This window comes from Enoplosus armatus, chromosome 21 (genome assembly GCF_043641665.1).
Source record: "Enoplosus armatus isolate fEnoArm2 chromosome 21, fEnoArm2.hap1, whole genome shotgun sequence".
Lineage (NCBI taxonomy): Eukaryota > Metazoa > Chordata > Actinopteri > Centrarchiformes > Enoplosidae > Enoplosus > Enoplosus armatus.
The window spans coordinates 3,633,141-3,654,331 of NC_092200.1; the positions used below are offsets into that span (position 1 = coordinate 3,633,141).

The 21,191-nt window shown below is 40.0% G+C and overlaps 1 protein-coding gene across 1 annotated transcript in view; it reads left to right on the forward strand.

Annotated features, from left to right (window-relative positions):
- The window catches only part of LOC139304411 (cadherin-12-like), a 55,386-nt gene extending 37,458 nt beyond the window's left edge, over positions 1-17,928 (forward strand). Inside the window, exons 7-11 of the mRNA XM_070928342.1 lie at positions 4,505-4,641; positions 8,059-8,180; positions 12,258-12,375; positions 14,154-14,405; positions 17,417-17,928. Coding sequence (XP_070784443.1) covers positions 4,505-4,641; positions 8,059-8,180; positions 12,258-12,375; positions 14,154-14,405; positions 17,417-17,928 — 1,141 coding nt within the window. The remainder of the gene's footprint in view (positions 1-4,504; positions 4,642-8,058; positions 8,181-12,257; positions 12,376-14,153; positions 14,406-17,416) is intronic.
- Positions 17,929-21,191: the final 3,263 nt, after the last annotated feature.

Below are 21,191 nucleotides of genomic sequence, written 5' to 3' on the forward strand. Positions count from 1 at the left end.
TGACATATTTAGATTATGTTTAGTGGTGAACATGTTTTAGTCTTAATGGAATTTTAAGGGACTTAAGGGGGCATCAGAATACTTAAAGTTTATTTGTCTTGAAAAAACATATTTCATCCCTCTTTATTCTTTTTAATTAAACAGCACTTGCAGTTTCTGTGGATTTTTATTTATTTAGCAGGGACAGTGCACATTAATAAACATTGCTACAAATGCACCATAGTTAGCCAAAAGGCTCATTTTCATCTGTAGTCCCTGGACAAATGTTACAAAGTCATCCTAAAAACAGAATATGAGATTAAAATGATTTATAAGCACGCAGAACGCAGACAAATGAAATATATTTTTATTAATGTTAATAATCACATTTTTCCGGACACCATTATACTGTTTATATACTACATATGCGAAACAGAGGAATCCACTGTCGTACCACCAGACTACAGAACAGGTTCTCTCCTCAGTCTGTGAGACACCTCATATACTGTAAATGACATGGAACTTTCTATGCTGGTTTTGCACATTACCATACCACTACCTTGTATAATATGTATAAAAGTAACTATATATTGTTTTTGTTTTTATTGTGTCCTCATGTTGAATATTTGTGTATATGGTCTGTGTGTGTAGCGTGAAATCTTGCCATTTAAAAAAAGCGTTATGTGAATTAATTTTTTTATATTATTCATGACTAATCTTACTCTGGAATTAATGCTGATAGTGAATGAAGTAGGCCTGGATCTGAACGCACATCTTCATCTTGAGAGGCTTTACTATTGAACCAAATTTCCCTCCACGAGGATAAAAGAGCTAAAGGGAGAAGCACTGTGATACTGCAGCCAGTGATTGAAGGTTTTAGAACTCTAATCCATTCATCAATGACTCCAGTCTCCATTCATCAATGTCATCATGGCTTTAATCTTGAGAGTATTGTCAGTTTTACTCATCAGTTTGAGGACTAATCAATCTATGTAGAACATTTGACAATGTCATGTAAATTTCTGCTAGCATCATCTCTTGGCAGCACAGGACGTGTTGGTGGCGTTAAGCAACAGAGACAATATTTAAACCTTATTAGTGACCCCATATTTGCATATCTGAACTCTCCTTTTTAGAGTGCACATATGATCTGACTTTAGTTTGATATTTACTGATCAAACTTTATTGAACTCTCATTTTAAATTATTTATTTATTATATTATTTGCAGCTGGACATTTTAACGTAACTTATCTTCAGTTTCTGACATTTTTTGCATATTTTCTCACTTCTATGTAATGAATAACAAATAATATTTTGCCTCATAACTTAAGGATGGTTAAGGAGAACAACCCTTGTCACAATCGGCTTTTGCTAAAAGAGACAGTCAACTTTAAAAAACAAAAATTAAAAAAAGCCTAATTTCAGCCGATCCCCCTAAAATTGCAGCTCTTCAGGCTAGAAAGTTAACTCATTTTTTGAATCCACAGTATCAGAGCACTTCTTTTAATGAGATTATTATTAGTATCTCATAAAACTTGTGGCACCTTCTTTTGACCATATATATGTTTTCCCCTTTGGCTGACATACACCAAGGCTTAAAAATATTAAAGAAATATCTACTCTATGCTCTTTCTAATTATATAACTGGCTGTCATTTTTTGTCACAGTTTTTGGGATGATTGACATGACATTGAGTTAATGGTATTATATATATTGAATAATATGTGTAGATGTGGAACTACATAACGCTGTGCACCTGTCAGTGTTGTTTGGCTTGGCAGAGTGATATGACGTAATTGAGAGGAAAATGAAGTGGATGTATGATGTTCATTTATACACCTTTTGTGGTGGTAATTAAAATGGACCAAGTTACAGAGAGGAAGCTGTCCCCATACTTTTATTTTTGCCCACATCCTGAATTAGTTGTACTGCAGTAATTGCTCAGAGTAACAAATGTCACACTATCTAACAATTTTTGGTTAGATTAGAAGAAAGAGCTGGTGGTTGGACCATACAAAGTAAGTTTGCACATAAAACATTCAAATTCAAATTCTTCAGTAACAATAAATGACAGCTGATAAAAATATAAGCAGTAGTGGAGTGTCAGTATAGCCCCACAGAAACAAAGAAACTGAATATTAATGCAAACTCTTTTTCTGTACGGATTTTATTGACATTAAAATGAATTCCTTAGATTTTGATTTCAGTTTGATTGTTTTCCGTTGAACTCACAAATGAAATCTCACGCTATCCTGTGTCTTACCTTACAACTTGAGTGGTAGATAACAATAGACTGTCATTGGCAAAGACAAAAGAAGTGCATTCTTAAAAATGTATGAGAACCCTTTTCTTAAAATCTATTACAACAGCTACTTTTGCTCAGGCGCATTGCTTTGTAGTTATGGTTCTTCGAAGATGTATCACTCGGGTGTTACACAAATGGCAAAAACATCTGTTGCATGGACAGAAGTTGTTTTATTATGAATATTTTATCCCAGGGAAAACAAAAGAATGGAAGAAGCAGAGATTTGTACAACAAAAAGCTTATGCCCTCTATTCTGGGGATCTCCACTTTGTCTCTAGCACTTTAAATATTCATCAATACCACAGCTGACATTGTTCATTTGTGTGCCTTCAGAGAGCAGCCTTGCATTCTTCACTTCAACACAATAGACCCAATGACCCATCATGCATAGGGAATTATGCTTTTAGACTTTAGACTCAACTGATTCTGCTATTTAGCAGTATGGTGCAGAGTTATCTCTAGCTGGGGAAACAAAAGGGCGTAATGAATACTGCATTGTTGGCCGATTCTAAAGAGCTTCCTAAAGTTAGAATAAGTTTTAAAGACTGAACATTTGGCCTCGGTCTAAAATGGTAATACCACAAATCACACGACACAGAGAAGCTCCATGGGTCATGAACTTTAAAGAGTTTACTGCAGCAAAACCAGAAACTCTAAAAATCAATGACTGTGGAAAATAAACACAAATGTGCTTTTACTGTTTCTTAAATTACCTTATCTATTGTGTGTGTAATGTTCGCTGGACTGATTTAACATTACTGCAGTTCAAAGTAGGAGATAACACTGTAATTCATTTTCATATCTGCAGTTCTCCGTATTGAGTTGAGCTTAAGTAGACTCTTTAGATCTGTGATTTCTTTCTCACAGCTGTTGATGAGCTCTATTCTCCTTTAAGATAACTCAGAGATTGAACCAATTACAAGTAAAACATTTTTTGATGTTTTCTTTCTCACATGAATACAAAAAATATTTAGTTTCTGAAACATTCTTGCCATTTTTACTGATGGGTGGTGGGGGGTTTGTTGTCTTGCTCAAGGAAATTTCAAACCATATTCTGTAATATTCACTGGAACATATTCTTCAGTAGCAGCTTGATTCCAATAATACCGCCCCCCATCCCCCCACCTCAAAAAAGCATTTGCCCTAAGGAAAGATTGCAACCCATTGATCTCTTGATGGGAGTTTGGCTGTAATATTTATCAAAGAGATTCACACTAAACTATTTTGACATGATCATGTTCACTTCAAGGCTATGTGCAACACAGAATAAAGAGAGGACGTGGACAAATCAAAATTGAAACAGAAAATTTGAAGGAACCAAAGCTTGTAAAAAAAATTCTACTGAAGTGATTTTGTTATCATTCTCATTACAGTAAAATACTTCGGGGTTTGAATATACGCAAGGCCTCTTTCTCTTAATGAGTGACTCAAGTCCAGTTTGAGGCTCTACAGTGTAAAAAACAAGCATGAGAAATATTAATGAGAAATACCCTTTAAAGATCAAATAGCTTGCTATGAGAAGGGGGGGAAATGGCAGAGTGGTGGCCTAGTGAGGGTGTCCTTCATGTGGAAAGTCCAGGCTCAAGCCCAGGAGAAATTAAGCATCTGTCCTGTGGAAGTGCCTGCGAGCAAGGCACTGAACCCCCAACCTCCTTGCGAAGGAGAGCGAAAGACAACAACATATTTTCTCCTGTGGGAACTCCACTGGCGATCACAAAATTATTAATGAAAAATAGCCTTTTAAGATCAAATAGCATGGCATGATGAATGGCGCTGTCAGTTGCATGCGGTTTGGTTTCAGATCTCTTTTGTGCTTCGTAGTTTGCATTCAGAGCGACTGGGCAAGACCAAAGATGTATTTCTCAGAGAGGACGCTGTACCCTCTGTTCTCAGACACCAAACCAACATTTTATGCCTTTTGTTGTTCATCGTCCGTGAGAGATTGATACGGTTTCAACAGTGCCTAAAATTCATTTATGTTCCCAAGAAAACCGTTTGCTCAGCATGGCCAAAGTACATGTGCCCCATTACTAGATTGGAATGTATATGCGATCCTCAGCACATTTTCTGGAAATGACCATTCAGAATGAGTAATGAAGGCTACGCCATCATTATATTACACCTAACTCATATACATGAGCCCAGAGGGAAAATCACTGTGGTTTAATTCTCTGGTTCATGTTGGAAATGGATGCCATTAAACAAACATTTTCTTTCAGGTATTCCATTGACTGGAAGAGTGACTTGGACAGCTACTTTGACATTGATCCAGTGGAGGGAACGATCTCCACAAACGAACTCCTTGACAGAGAGAGCATTGCCCAGCACAATATCTCCATCGTGGCAACCAAACTTAGTAAGTATGACAACAAGATCGATTGTGATTCATGCAGGTGACGTTGTCCTTCCCCCGCCATAATCTGTGTGAAGGATTTAACACGCTTTTACTCAAGTCAATACTCAATCCCATTTTGCTGGAAAGGTTTATAGGTGACTATAAACCATGATGGCTCTCCCGGAGGGATGTATCTTCAGGACATTGTCTCCTCTAGCATACTCGCCTCAACTCTGTTTTCATTTTTTACTGTCTTTTTTTAACACGTTTGATGACATTGGCATTGGAACGGAGCTTTTCTTGCCAGAGTCAACTTTTACTTACACTGCAGTAAAATGTGAACCTTCTAGAGTTTTACAGCAAGCAGATGCAGTCGCATCACAGCATGTTGTGAGCCGAGCTTGAGAAAGAGTGAGCTAATGCGGAGCTGTGGCTTTAAGACATGTCATCAAGCTAATTATGTTTTTATGAAGGAAGTGGAGCAAATTTCCGGATAAATAAGCAAATCCATCGTCATCAAGTCATCAAATCTGCTAAGAACCGTCAAAGTCATTATCCCAGAGGCAGGCTGGTGCTCAATCAAAATTACCCACGCTGTATATTCATTAGGACAGACTGTGAAATATGGGCTGTTAAAACTTGACTCATTGTCGCCTAGGAAACTGATATTACTCACTTCCCCTCAAGGTCATGGCAGTGACATGCTAATTCTGTTTTCAATGTGTGTGTGTGTGATTCTTTGTGTGGCTTTTGTATAAGTGTCAAGGAACTGGAGGATGAGGTAGACTGAAAGGATTTAGGGTGGTGGGAGGAGGGAGTAGGAAGAAGATGGGAGTTTTAGAAGGGTGTTACATGTTCAGTCTTCATACTTGACGCAGGAATCAAGCAGTATTTCTGCACATCTTGCCCTCGCCCACCTGCGATTCGCTCCTTTCTTATCACCTTTCCCCAAGTCAGCCTTTGATCCAGTCCTCTGCCCTCTCAGAGGACCAATGTTCCACTGGAGACTATTTTCACCATGGGAGAAAAGAAAAAATCACATCCAGAACCAGTGTTGAAAATAATGGTTGCACTGGTGCTGTAGGGATAGAGATAATAGAGTTTTGTGTCCCAACTTGTGAGTTCAAGTCTGTTTTTGACCTTGAGTGAGATTTGGCAGAACTTTGTGTTCTGGGTATTGGATAGCTGTTATGGCTCCTCTGTGATGCATTCTATTACCATGGTTGGGATGTTGTCTGTCTGTTATTCGGGTTTAAACCACGAAGAACAGCAATAAATTCTGGAGCCTTCAATGCCACAAATATGCAATGCATGAGGAGAGGTCATGCACAGAAAAAAATGTTCAGACTTTTCTACAGTCTTGAGCAAACTCAGTTTTCAAATAAATTAATGCAGACCTCCGTATTTGACCCGTTTCTGTGTGTCCTTGCTGCTAATGCTTTCTAACATTTATCCACCCACACCTTTTATACCCCATTACAATGTCTCTGAGGAAAATATGAGCTGTTGGGTGACATTTTCCTTGAATAAAGATACCTTTACTCGGCAATGATGCACAACACCTGAGCTGGAGACTTTTCACTTCACAAAGCCTCGGAGATTTGTCCGGTCATTGCTAGACGCTGCAGTCATGCAGCAAAATGAGAGCGGTGTCTGCTGCTCTCCTGAGACACAGTACATAGCAGAATGCGTGCTAAATAAGAGTCGGGGCTAGATTAACGGTTTGCATTTTGGCATTTAAGCCCAGTGGCAATTTTTAGGAGTCAAAGAGAGGGGAAGATCTATTAAATGCAATAATAACCTTGGCAGGAGGCAATAAGGAAGCACACTTTCTATCTGTTTGCAGCAATTGAGTGTAGTTTCACACGTAACATGGAGTTTTGTGTTGTGACTTTGCTTACTTATTCTGTCCCCAGTTGCACAAGCAAAGATTACTTTCCACAAGAAATCTTTCTATCTCTGTTTTGCAGCACATTTTATAGATTTGTGGTTGATTGCTTGCAAAGATTGAGTTTTTTTTTTATTAAAATGAGCTTAATTAAAAAAGTAATATCCAGTAGAAAAGCAGTATAAAGCAGGCAACTTTATGGCTGACCAACCAAGCATTCTGTAGCAATACAGGATTCTGTTTCAATAAAATAAATAGAGCATTTGTTATTGGGCTAAAATGCTGACGCTAGTCAGATTTGAATATAACCACTATACCATTGCTCCATCTAGTGGGCTATAAGATATATCACTGATGACATACTGAGAGTCAGTCAGCAGTTATGGAGATGAGTTCTTGAGATGAGATGAGGAGGAAACAAAACTCTTGTGTCTAGAAGCCTGGGACTTTAAAGACAGATTTTCATTGATCTAGAAGATTTGAAGTTGTTCAAACTTTTTAGAGGCCAAAGTATTCAGGACCTCGATGACAGAAAAGATCAGTATTTTTGCTGGGTGAGCATCAATGTTAGTAGTTCAGTCGGTGCAAAGCAGCAAATCCCATGCTTGGTGTCATTTTTACCTCGGTGGGAAGATTGCTTTTTCCATCAAGGTCAGAGACAGGTTACTAACTGAGCTGTGGCTGCGTCTCCAATCCCCTTGAGATGACTCTACAGACGACCCCCCCCCCCATTCTGCTAAACCACCCACCTACACACACAAACCTACGCACCTACGCACACAAACAAGCACACACTAAGCCCCCCACTGCAGAGCAAAGCCTGTTCCCACATCAAATCCATAAAGTTTACCTTACTTGGGCTTTCACACAAAAAGAACATTTCCCCTTCGTGCCCCTGCAGTGAGGAAACATTGTTACAAACAACCCCGGATTCAACTTAGTCCCTCTCAAGGGGGCTTTCCCCGCTATAATTAATATGGGCTGCACATCTTATGGCTAAATCCCATAGCAGAACCTGAGGAGGGAAAAAAAAAGCTTGTAAAGAAAATATTCTCTCCGTAGAGCCATATTCCATAATGTGAGACATGCTTTATTTGTAGGCAGCGCATGGGATGCATTTACTGTGTGTTTTTATTTAATTCTGCTTTTCATCATCAATCAGAAGCACCATAAAACAGCAGTGTCCGGGCACCATTTATGCATCAACATGTTCCAGACACATCAATGGTTTTCTAGCAAGCGCATTTAAGCAGAGCGACCAACAGTGGGCGAGCAGCTAGGCGGTTTAGCATCTGCTCAAGGACACTCTGACTGGACACTCGGGCATGACAGCCTCTTTAACCACTTTGCCATCCTACTGCAACAGTGATAAACTTTTATGCTTTGGCTCATCATATGGTGGTAATACTTTAGATATCCACATGATGTCAGTGCTGTGAAAAAAAAACCTCCTACATTGTATTTTTTTCTGTATTCATATAACACTATCTAGTCCTGAGTGCACATTTGTGCGTTATTTAAACACTTCTATGTTGTTTTTTCTTCTCCAGATAGTCCAGTTCTGACCAGTCGGGTGGCCGTCACTGTCCACGTGTTGGACATCAACGAGTTCCCACCTGAACTCTCCAGTCCTTATGAGACCTTTGTATGTGAAAATGCCAAAGTGGGACAGGTATGTTCACATTTACTCTCTTCCCTGCCTCTTTCCGGGCACACGTCATGCGTTCGTGGCATTGAACACAGGAAATTTCCAAATGTTAAGATGTGTTGATTTTTCAGTGAGTTGACAACTGTTAATTGGAGTGTTGTTTGTCCTCCTATAGAGCAGATATGGCTCCAAGGTGATTGTTGAAAACTATCTAAAGGTGTTAAATTCAATCTGAAAGGTGTGGCTTTATACAAACACTGGCAAAGAGCCATTGTTTACACAGAAATAAGCACTGATTTTGTGGCGTGTGGACTTACAATTCTGTGGCTTTTTGGGGCACCATATTACTTTAGTAAATACACGCATTTAGCTCTCACATTGATACCTAACAGAGGTTTGGTTTCCAGTCTTTTACTCAAGGTCACTTGAATAAAACCTTTTATTTCAAGGGAGTTTGCAGAGAACCCTTCAGCACATAGTATGAATCTAAATCTTGAACTGATTGTGTCATGAAGTTCGATTCAGCAGGAGAAGCAATCATAAAGCACAGCAGTACTTTGCATATCAGCAACCTACAGTACATTTCAGATGATATATTTGAGATGCAGTGGAGAATTTGCCTGTGTGCACTGTAAACCACCTGTGCCTGTAAATTAGCCCATTAACTAGCATCTATATGCAGTTAGTGTTCTGAGGAACAGCTTCTTTGGCAGTCTATCAAATTGCTGTAGACTCCTCATCACATTGAGGATGTTTTCAGGCCTGTTGCAATCAAAACAACGGCTGTGCCCTGCATTTGAAGGCATCACTGTCTCCCTCGTGTGAATTTGGCTGTGGTTTTTGCCATGTTTTCAGCCTTCAAGATTGAGCCAAGACACCTAGAATAGGGGGTTGAGGCCAGTTTGATGCTGAACTTAGAACAAATCAAATCCCACATGCAAAAATAACCACTAAGCATTTTTCTTAAAGGCCCTGAAAAACATTTCTTTCAATAAGCTGCTTACTATGATGGGATCCTACATGGACGCACAAACAGTTGTGGGTTTTTTGCTCATGTTACAAGGGCATTGTCAATCCAATCTGCTCAAACCACATCCAGACAGTCCTGATGAAGCAGAAGTTTTTCAGTGTGAATTCTTAATAATTAATACCTAAGGATGTATTTAAAGGATTGAGGTCCTATATACTTGCTATAATCCAATCAGCTGCTTGTTCTTCTGTGGATAAAATAAAAGATGGTGGAGCTACAGGGAAATACATATTTTACCACATTTAGAAAAGTACAAAAAGACGAGTCAAATTCAAAAAAGGCAGAAAACAAGTGCAAGACTAGACAGCTATAGCCTTATATTCAGATCAGCCCTGTATTTAAAAGGCCTCACCTTCTCCCCTCTCCTCTCGCCTAATCCTCTTGCCTCCTCTTCCTTACTCCCTTACTTTAATCTCTGCTTTTAATCTCCTCTTTTCCGTCCTATTCTTCTCCTCTCTCCTCCTCTCCTCCCTTGCCCTCTAGTGCAGAATATACACTTTCCTCCAGTGTTTCCACAGCAGGATTCCACCAGGTGTTGTGCACAGCTGGTGGATGATAAAGAATTGCAGATCCTCTCTTGTTAAATCCCTCACACGTCCCTCTTGATGATTATCTGCACTCTCACTGCTGAAAAACATACAAACCGCTTGTTTAGGAGTGTCTCACGCTGTGGCACAACTTCCCATGGAAACTAATCTGTAACCAGGACGTAGCCAAGCAAGAGAAGCAACTGACTATTTTCATGTAAATGTGTGGGAAGAGCAGGAAGGAGAGTGGCCTAAGACCTTAAACTGAGATTTGCAAATAGAAATGGTCAGGACTTTGGCAAAGTAATACCGTAGAATATTTCCTTATTTCATTATTTACTGTACTCAAAGTCCTGACTGGTCCACTGGTGAAGTGTGAAATGAGAAAAAGCAACAAAGGAACCATTAAACAAGCATATTTACCATTGTGTCTACGCATAAGATGTACTTAGAACAGCCAGTGTTGTGTGTCCCTCCCTCTTTAATGCATTGCCTTTTTTTAATGCCACATTGAAATGCTATCCTGCTGAATCAGTTTGTTATGCTGCAATAATTACATTTACATTTACAGCATTTAGCTGGCACTCTTATCTAGCTTAACTTACAATGCAGCTGAGTGCAAAAGCAGAATATCCTTAAAGCCATTAAACATATACAATAGCACCCAGTAATAAGCAGTTACAGCAGACACAGCTCCACTTATGATCAAGAAGAGGTAGGAAGCACTTTTGACTCCAAGAAAAGAAGGAGCATTTACTTGATAGATTATAATTAATAGTGTAATTAGAATTATTATTTCAGCTTTTAAAAGCTGGTGCTAAATACTGATGGTGCCATATACTAATATACTTGCTTACTGCCTCTGAAACAGCATTTAAAGATAATGTTACATAGAAACATCAGTAAGCAATTCTAGAAAGTGACGAAAATGTGAAAAACAACTCTATTATATCAGGTAAGTTTAATGCAGAGATTTTCTGTAGCTGCAGGAAGGAAATGCCATTATGTCAGTGGTGGAAGTACATGACTATTTGGGTTTGATTTTATTGTTCAAATGAAATATTTCTTGGGGGGTATTTCTGCCTTTTTGGACAGTTGATAGTATAGTTAGTCAGGAAATGAGGGGAGAGACAGGGGTATGACATGCAACAAAGGTCCCTGGCTGGCATCAAACCAGGGACACTGCAGCGTTATGGTTTGCGACTTAACTGCTCCTCCACCGGGACATCCTGCAAAACATACAATTTTACGACATCACTTTGGATTGTAGTAATGTTTGATTCACATTATTTCTGACATAACATATCTAGCAAAAAAAGAGCTATAGATTAAACTCAGTGGAAGTAACTGTTAGTTGCAGCTTTAGATTTATTCATCACTAAGCTAATTTGGTCGCTGGAAATCAATAGTGTGAAGTGTACAGCTGCTGTGGGGGACACATCAGAGCACTCATCACGCCTGGTGTCAGATTTACTCCCCTGGAGGGAATTTCATTCAAATACTGAATGGGAGAACAACATAGTCAGGGTGATATAACAGGGCAGGAGGGCCGATTAGTGGCTTCTGAATGTGGGGGATCCAGGACCAAGGCATCAGGTCTGCAGTAGGTCAAGCCCAGTGAGCGGGGAAGAGCAGACTGGTAGCACAGCTGGGCTGGCAGGACAGGTTGTTTCAGAAAAAGCTCTGAGACGTTTGGGGAAAAGAAGAAAGTAGAAGGCCGTCAGCAGTCTGGTACAGAGGCGGCTGAATCAGCAGTCTGTGTCTAGCGGGGTGGAAATACACAGAGGTTAGCGGCTGGTTGGCTCGGTGTTGTTTTAGTTAGCTCTTTTACATGTTTTTACATATAAGTCATCCAGTTTGTTGAAGTGCTGCAGTAGGTATGAGTAGATGTTGGATTGATCAACTTGTGTGGGAAAGCAATAGAAGTCGGCCCAGTGCTCTTAGAAGATGTACTGTAATAAAAGTACGATATACTGTAAAACAACTTGTTTCTCTTCATGACCCTTGAACAAGCTCCAGCAGTGAATGAACTTAATCCATCACACTATATTTTGAGGTGATCTAGAAATTTCAAGAAGTTATCAGTGAAGTGCTCACCAACTGCATCCAAAATTAGCGAGGGAACAATTCACTGCCTTGTTTCAGCACTGAGGGGTCTGACGTGCAGTCAGTTCAGGACTAGTCGACACTTCTGTTCAATGTTGAATAATTTCACATTTTCTGCTTGAACAATTTGATCTGCAGGGGTTTTATTTTCCATTAAAAACAAGCATTTGACATTGAAACAACTTCTCAAAACAAAACCTTCCACCTGTGCAAATCCACAGACAGTTTTCTGTCAGTATGTAGATGAAAGGGTTACCAGCAGTGTGCAAAATATGGGGGGTCTTCAACCCCCTATTTAACACCTAGGAGCCACAAACTTAAGGTGTTAGCTTTAACTAACACCTTAAGTTTAGAATAAAACAAGTAAATAGCAAATAAACTAAGAATGCCTTCCTTCTTTTAATCAAAGAACATTATTTTTATTTTCATTTTTAACAGGTGATTCAAACATTCAGTGCAAAAGACCAGGATCTACCAACTGCTGGACAACAGTTCTCCTTCAAATCACCAAAGGAAGATATGAAAAACAGGAATTTCACCATCCGGGACTTTGGAAGTAAGTGGTATTTTGACAATACTTCTGTTTGGTAACATGGCAAATCAGTACAGTGTGATACAGCTGATTGATTTTTGACTATATAGACTGAGGAGATATCATCTAGTCACACACACTATTACAATGTATGCAGCTTCATTTCTATACTATGGAAACCACATCACTCTCAGTATTGGAAAGTTGTTCTTTACACCTGACAAATGATAAAAATTCAGCAATATGAATGATAAAAAAAATCTACAATGGATGAAGAAATGGTGCCTGCTATAAACGACTGTTTCTTTGAAAGAATACAAATTCATTCATCGCTTGTTATGAAACATAAAGAAGTAATTTGTGCAATTACACTACAGCCTTAAATTATTTGTAAATCATATTGAAAGTGTCCTTGATAGTGATAAGAATATCAACTTATAGTACATAGTACTATATATACATAATAGTTACCCTCCACTCTCTAGATGCAACTACTTAGTTTGGAATTAGGACAACCACCCTCTCAAGATCATTTATTAGCTAGTTGAAAAGTTTGTTGCTCAAAGCTTAAAAGAGTGACATGTCTCAAAGCTAAAAATAGCTTAAACACATGCAGTCAGACGTTGTCTCATGATAAGGGCATATATGACACTCTGCAGTGTGCACCGGCCGAGCCCTTTGAAGTCTAACCAGAAAGATGGGTAATGAAAAGTGGGACATGGCAGGATGAGGCCAGGGAAACGAATGCATTCACCATCCTTGACAAGTCCAGGTCCGAACCTCTGATCCAGTTTTACCTTTTGGACACACTGTCTTGCAGTTTCCTGACTGCCAGAGGCCCCGCAAGCACACTCTCCAGATACAGAGTGAGATCTGATAGGTAGGGACAGAAAATACAAAACACCACGGGCACCGCGGACAGGTTCAGCAAGAGAGGGAGAGAGAGCACAAACAAAATCACAGTTGTGCACAACATGCAAGGTGTGCTAAAACGCCTGACCTGCTGTCAAGAAAAAGTGCCAGCCTTCGTCAGTGGAACAAACCTGGCTTGACAGGGGTCAGACAGTCTAGCTGTAGCAGACAGAACCAGGCAGGTCCAACCTGACATGTTCCTTCTCCCTTGTATACATTGTCGACCTCTATTCCACTCGCCATCCTCACACCTCCGGCTGCCTTCCCAAGTTGTTCCCTTTGTGTGCTTTTATTTACTTTTTTTAATCTATTATCTCTCATTGCTAATCTGCGGTTTCTCTAGAGTGATGCTGCCTGAACAAACAGATATCAAAATAACACATCCCAATAGTTCTCAAATTGCAGGTAGACTGAAAATGCTTTGCAGTGTTTCAGGGAATGATGTACTGGGTGTGGTTAGGCTCTATCAGCTTTTGAAGTAAGCAGTGTAAAATGTGTAAAACTCTTTGATACATTGCACTTTCTCATCCCATTCAGAGAGGATTTGATATCAAACATAAAGTGTTATCAGACATTGAAAAGTTTTATCTATCTTCTCATACTCGGACCTCCAAACTTGTAATGTAGCTCAGAGGATTGTCTGATTGATGTGAGGGTGTACATGATGGAATATTTTCTTTTGCTTTGGTCAGAACACTGTCCAACCTGTGTAGATCAAGGAAAAAGCACTTGCTGCACTATTTCACTACTTCCATACAAATTTGGAAGATTCTTTTAATCTAAGGACCACATACCCTTTCAAAAAATCAACGGCTGTTTTGAAGATTTCTTTCTTGTTTTGTTCGTTTTGTGGCTGATTGAAAAATGTTCCTTTTTTGCCCTTCTTCTAGACAACACAGCCGGTATTGTGACGAAGCGGAGTGGCTTTAGACGGCGTTTGCAGGAGATCTACTTCCTTCCCGTGGTGATTGAAGATAATGGCTACCCACCTAAGAGCAGCACAGGCACCCTAACTATCCGTGTATGTGGCTGCGAATCAGATGGTTCCCTGCTAACGTGCAGCGCAGAGGCCATCTTTCTCCCCGTGGGTCTCAGCACAGGAGCTCTGATCGCCATCCTCCTATGTATCATCATCCTGTTAGGTGAGACCTGTTGTCGTCTGGCTTGTAAACATTCTTCATTTCAGAAAAGCATCATTGATAATCCTAAAGGAAAGAGGGAACTTTATGTATTGCTGTAGTGCTACAGCCCTGATCTTTAACACTTAAAACAGCACAAGGTATCCACACGCTTCAGCAGCTCCAACTGGGTAGGAAAGATAACTGTTTGGGTTTTCAAGAGTTTAAATACATCTTTTATCTTCCTGACAATATTGTTATTAGTAGTATTATTATTATTTGTCTAAATATATATTCTCCTTTGTTATTGTTATTGGCGTAGAATATTACAATCAATTGTTTTAACTATTGTCATTGTCAGTGACTTGGTTTTTCTTTCAAGTTTAGGAGAAAATGTATGAGTGTAACTTCAATAACTTTCGAAAATGTCTTAAAACCAACCTTACTTTGTTTGCTGAGACACAGCAGATTCGCTCATTTGGACAGACTTTATGATTTTGATCAACACATCAGCTGTATTTTTAACTTTTAAAATTATGATGTCAAAGTTAGAGATTATTGTAAGACCCTGAGCACAACTCCCAAAATACAAATGGGCCTCTAATTCACATCTATAAATGTTTTTGCCGTATTTGACGACACCTGACTCCAAACATTCTGAGCTGACCATCAGACTTGGTCTCTCCAGGAGCGTCCACAGTTAATTATAGAACCCATATGAATTTGATCATTCAATGAGACGTTCAAGATTGGAGGGTGGGACGCTTGGCTCTATAAACTAAATCCAATCTTGCTGCCCTGTGGCTGCCTTCCAGGCTACAGCTTTTACTTTTCACACAAGGTCGTGGCTGTAAAACTCCTCCTTAATTCTCTGCTATTAATGTCCAAACTCATCTACATAGCAGGGAGGAAGTAAATGTAGGTTTATGGGATCATTTTCTGAATTATGAATATGGGATGGTCTGTTGTTAAAGAAGTTCCTATTTTACAGTGGAAGTCAAGGGAAGCCATGACCTTTGAATTGAGCTGTATTTACATTTCTCTATCTCTCTCTAATATATGGTCCAACAAAGAATCCACTGTTAGATTACTATTTTCATTACCTTCATGAATGTATTCATGTGAAATATCAGCTCTCATTGTTTTATATGTGAGAGAACATAAAAGCACACAGTCGAATGCAGTGGTGTGCTGTAGAGCGGTGACGGTGTGTTCGCCTCATCTGAGAAGGATGTCTTCAAAGCTCCAAGTCGACTCGCCCCCAAGGCTGAGGCTGACGCCAAACTGTCATGCTGTCCCTGTGAAGGAAAGTGGCAGAGAAAATCAGAACTCACACTGAGAACATTTCCATAGAGCCACTTAGCTCCTGTGCAGGATTTGTCAGGATGACCCAGTTGTCCTGTGAGGAGAAATGATGAGGTAAATTAAACAGACCAGCACAGAGACTTTCATCTGCATTGCTGTTTCTTCCAAACTGATGTGGATTGGCTGCACCCAGTGACAAGCTGTGTTCAACCAGTGTGTCCCATAATAACAGACTGTTGTTGAAGTCTACATAGCTGCCACTGGGGGGAGCTGACACACTATACACAGGTAGATAACATCACTTGGGAGTGAAGGGAGGTAGAAAGGAAGTGAGATACAGAGAGGATGAAAGGAAGAGACCTACTTAAGGCTTTTTTTTTCAGTCTGAATGTATTTATTGGACTCTTTCAGGTGAATGATTTCAATTTTATCCTGGCCATTGCTCTTCCTCCTATACCGAACTGTATATTAAAAACCCAGTGGAAAAACACATATTTTACTGCATTTCTCACTGAGGAGACAGAGAGAGGGACACAGAAGGAGACAGATTGCACTGACAGGAGAAAGGGAGAGAAGGAAATGTATTGTAACATTAGGTGTTGGAAATCTAACAGCGGTACTACAGTGTCTGAATGTGCAGAACCTCAAGCGACCTCTGAAGGGTTGCGTGCTAAAACAGTAAACCATTGCTTTGGGTATATTCTCAGGGGTTCAATTTTACCCAAAAGTGTTTACAATTCTTGTGCTATCTATTATAAGTATGTAATGCTGCAAGAGCCACAAGAGCAATTCAATTCCCAGCAGGCATTGATTTGCAGTTCAAAATATATTTAGAAATTTAGGGTGAAATTGGGCCACATTTACATGTCTTGGTTACTTCAAACATAGTTTCAATGTGATTTCATTTACTGTATCTCAGTGTGAAGCAGGTTTAAATGCTGCTGAAACACGGTTACATGTAAACGAGACGTCTAAGCTAATGTCTTAACAAGGTTAAGAGTCTACAGCTATGCTAGCAGCTCTGTGAGGCTGTACTCAAGAACAGTGGTGCTTTGAGTTTAATGTCTTTACATCAGCATGCTAGCATGCTCACAATGACAATGCTAATATTCTGATTTTTATGTTCACCACATTTAGTTTAAAGTGTAAGCATGCAAATGTTTGCTAATTAGCACTAAACACAAAGCTGAGGCTGATGGGAATGTCGTTAGTTATGTGCAGCCAGAATAATAAAAGTATGTATCATGCTGAGGGGGACATGCATATCTGTAATGAATTTCATGGCGCTCCATCCAACAGTTGTCTGAACGTTTGACTAAAAAACAAAAATGCAAGGCTGGAGGCAACAGATGAAAATTCAGGGAATCACCAAAGTCATTAGGATTCATTCTCTGGGGATCTTGAACTTCTGTACAATATTTCACGGCAATCCATCCAAAAGTTGTTGCTGTGAGATGTGTTAGTCTGGACTAAAGCAGTAGACAGACAGTCAGACTGGCTTTGCCATCCCTAGAGCTAATGCTGGATAAAAATGGATGTCTTGACATCTAAAATATATAAAACAACACAGCCAAATTCAGCCCAGTTTTAACCTAAATACCTTGACATCTTTTGACACTCACATAACCATGCTTACTAGGGTACAGTGGTGAAATGTGGTGACGTCTCAGCAGTGTGGATTTGTAGCAGTGTGTGGTCAAACATGTTATTCTCTCGATTTGTTTCCCCAGTTATCGTGGTCCTCTACGTGGGCTTGAGACGGCAGAAGAAAAAGGAAACCCTCATGTCATCCAAAGAGGACGTCCGGGATAATGTCATCCACTATGACGACGAAGGAGGGGGTGAGGAGGACACGCACGCATTTGACATGGGGACCCTTCGTAATCCCAAGGTTGTCAAAGAGAACCTGTACCGCAGGGACGTCAAACCTGAGATGAAGATGGGTCCCAGGCCGCCTGTCTCTCAGGACAGTGCTGACATCCGAGATTTCATCAACCAGCGTCTGAATGAGCACGACATGGACAACTCAGCCCCACCCTATGACTCCCTGGCCACGTACGCTTACGAGGGCAACGGCTCTGTGGCCGAGTCGCTCAGCTCCATCGAGTCCCTCGCCATAGACCTCGAGGAGGACTATGATTACCTCAGTGACTGGGGGCCCCGCTTTAAGACACTGGCAGGGATATTTGGGGAGCAGTCAGAAACTCAGTCGGACTCAACCACCACGAAGAACACACATTGATGTTATTCACAGACTCAAAAAGCAAATATGTAACAACTTTTTTTTTTGGTCGGCGACCCACAAAGTTTTACCATTGTTTTCCTCCCATGTCATCTGTTTTCATCTTTTTCCAGCTCACCGTTTTATATTTTCTGTGGTACTTTACCATGCTCAGTCCCAAAATTGTAAAAAGAAAAACGAGGGAACATATGGTAACATGATTAGATGAGCAAAGCAGCCATTCAATTACCTTTCAATTGAATGTTGTTTCTTGTCTTGCATTTTGTTTCCTCTTGGGGAATACGCATACACCTGGAAATGTTGTCATTTCCTAGAACATCCTTAAAAGTGCCTCAATATAATTGTTCTTCACTTGCTATTTCATGCCACATATCCAGTGTTGTCCCTTAGAACCCCATAGGTTAAGCTGAGTCAGTCAGCATACTGTGCTCTGACTGGCTGAGGCATCTACCAAGACCAATGTTAACTCTGTGGGGACAATGAAGTGGCCCGAGTTTGGCCAAAGATGTTTTGAATGTTATTTATTGTTCTATTTATTTATTGGCTGATTGAGTTTGATTAGATTTTTGTGTATTTATCTATTTATCTCTCAGTCATCAATCTGTATTTTTTATTTTTGGAGACACTCGAGGAATTTTGTAATTAATCAAGGCCCACATGAAAATGTATGTTTCTGTTAGGTGGGTCCTGTGAATAGACTTGTACTAGAGTTGTAAAAAAAAATAATTAGGGCTAAATACTGCAGTTCAGTCATGTAATAAACACATTTTTCTTAAATAAACCACACTTGGAAAAAAAACCTTTCTCTGTTTACTTATTCAGCTCATATTACGTATGATATGATGATTCTCCATCAAATGACATTATGTTTAAATTGCACATGTGAACTTCTGTTCCAAATCCCACCAAGACAGCACAGTCTTCCTGGAGGAGAGAAATTACTTTACAGTTGATTGGATCTCTTCAGACCAATCAACAAATAAAAGCTTTTAAAGGGAGTGTTTCCGGATTTGCTGAACATCCCCATGCTGAGGAAAGGCAATCATGTTGCAAGAATTACAAATCAAACGGAGGCTTCACTATGGTATCAAAATGGCCCTATTTCCCCAACCATTGAATAAAGTGGCTCAGACCTTTCTTGCCATGGTCTGGTGATGACGTAATGAAAGGTCTGGATGAAATCCCTAGCAGTCGGTGACATACAATGCAGAGCCTCTATACCAATGGATGTGAAGTGATTCCCCTTTCTGTCTCTCTCTATCATGTCCAACAGGTATATCTCGAGGCTGAGCTTCAGTAAATGTGTGGTGATGTGTTTGAATGGGCATTAAGCAATCTATGACCCTTGCAGGTAGCAGGAATTGCAATAACAGTGACATTAAATTAACTTCTACACCCTGACCACCCTTAGTTATGGTGGTCTGTAACTGACACAAAAGAGAGTTGAGTGAATTAGCTAATTAAAGCAAAGATACAACTGAACAAAATAAACTAGAGTCATAATGGAAACTGTCCTCACCAAGCGTTGCTCATGAGTTCACTTAAAATGACCTATGTTCATGCTTTCCATGTGGTCAAAGGTGGAAGCAGTGTGGCATTGTAGCGCCACAAAACCTCTGTTAGGGAAGATTTTGGGGTGGATGGTTTTGGTTGGTAACTACAGAGATGGCAGGTGAGAAAACTGTCACATGAATCGTTGTAGAGCGGTCATGTGAGGTTAGGAGGGAACTGACGAACCATGTCTTCCTGAGGATCAGTAAACACTGACATGGGTGATTCTGGAAGGCACTGGCAGACTTTGTTGTTTAGTTCTCAGGGCTTGTTGTAACAATTGCTGCTTTGTGTTTGGCTTTTTGCGTCTTCATAACAAAGTATTTAGTCGTGGAGCTAAGCTTTCTTCTTGTACCAGTGTCCTTCAGTCTTACCATAAAGGCCTATACTGTGGTCATTTTGTGCTACTTGGCAGTTTATTATTACTTCTTTAACTAGCTGCAATTTTTCTCTTACTCAAAAAGTGTGAGTGTAGTGCTGAAATGACCCATCATTTAATCGCTTAGTGGATCAACAGAAAAATACAGGCTCCAGCTTTTCCAGTCTGAGGATTTGCAGTATTTCTCTATCTCATACCATTACAAGCTGAATTGCTTTGGGTTTTCAGCTATGCTAGCGACTTATCCTGTGAGATATCTCAACATCTAGCGGATGAATTGGCAGAAAATTTGGTACAGACATTAATGGTTTCCAGAGGGTAAATCCAAATGGCTTTGGAGATCCCCTGACTTTTCCTCCAGCGCTACCATGAGGTTGACATTTGTGGGTTTGTGTGAAATGTCTCAGCACCTATTAGATGGATTGCCATGAAATTTGTCCTCCTCAGGATGAATTGTAATCACTTTAGTGATTCCCCTGACTTTTAATCCAACTCATCAGGTCAAAATTAAATTTTTTCCAATACACTGGTTTATGACCAAATACCTGCAAAACGAATGGCCTCCCCATCAGCCTCGACTTTGTGTTTAGTGCCAATTAGAAATGTTAGCATGCTAACAAGCTAAACTATTAACCAAACAACAACACAAAAAAATGATACCTGCTTGTGCTTCACTGTGAGTATGTTAGCATATCGATGTTAGCATTACTTTACAGTTGATTGGATTTCTTTAGACATATCAACAAATAAAAGCTTTTATTTGTTGACATGAATCCTTGTTGTCGAGCAGTTTTACGAGCATCTTGGGCTCTGGACTTGTGGACATTCATTTTGTCAAAACAATTTATGGATTCAATGAAAATATAATAGAGAAAGGAATGAATTAAAATAACCGTCAGTAGCAGCTGTATGTGAGTGCCAGTTTGGTGATCTGAATTGTTACAGCAGGCAGTTGTGATCACTAAACACTATATCTGAAAAAAAGGCCCTATCTAAAGGCCCTTCCGTCGCTTGGCCTTTCCCAAAACACACCATTTCCACACCGCTTATGACTCACCCTGTCTAATGGCACTAGGCAGCATAGACAGACCAAACAGAGACATCAGCACTAAGAGGAAGGAGTGGTGGGTGTGGGAGTGAGGGGGCCACCATCCTTTGCATAAACATGAGAGAACTGGCACAATCTACACAATAGCTCAGGGGAGAGCAACCATTACCACAAGCCAAAGCAAAAAGAAGTGATGGCATTGATACTGTTTATGTTGGATCGGGTTCAACCCTCTGTGCCCCAGTGAACAGCACTGTCCAGTGTCATTGTTTAGTCTCCTCTCCA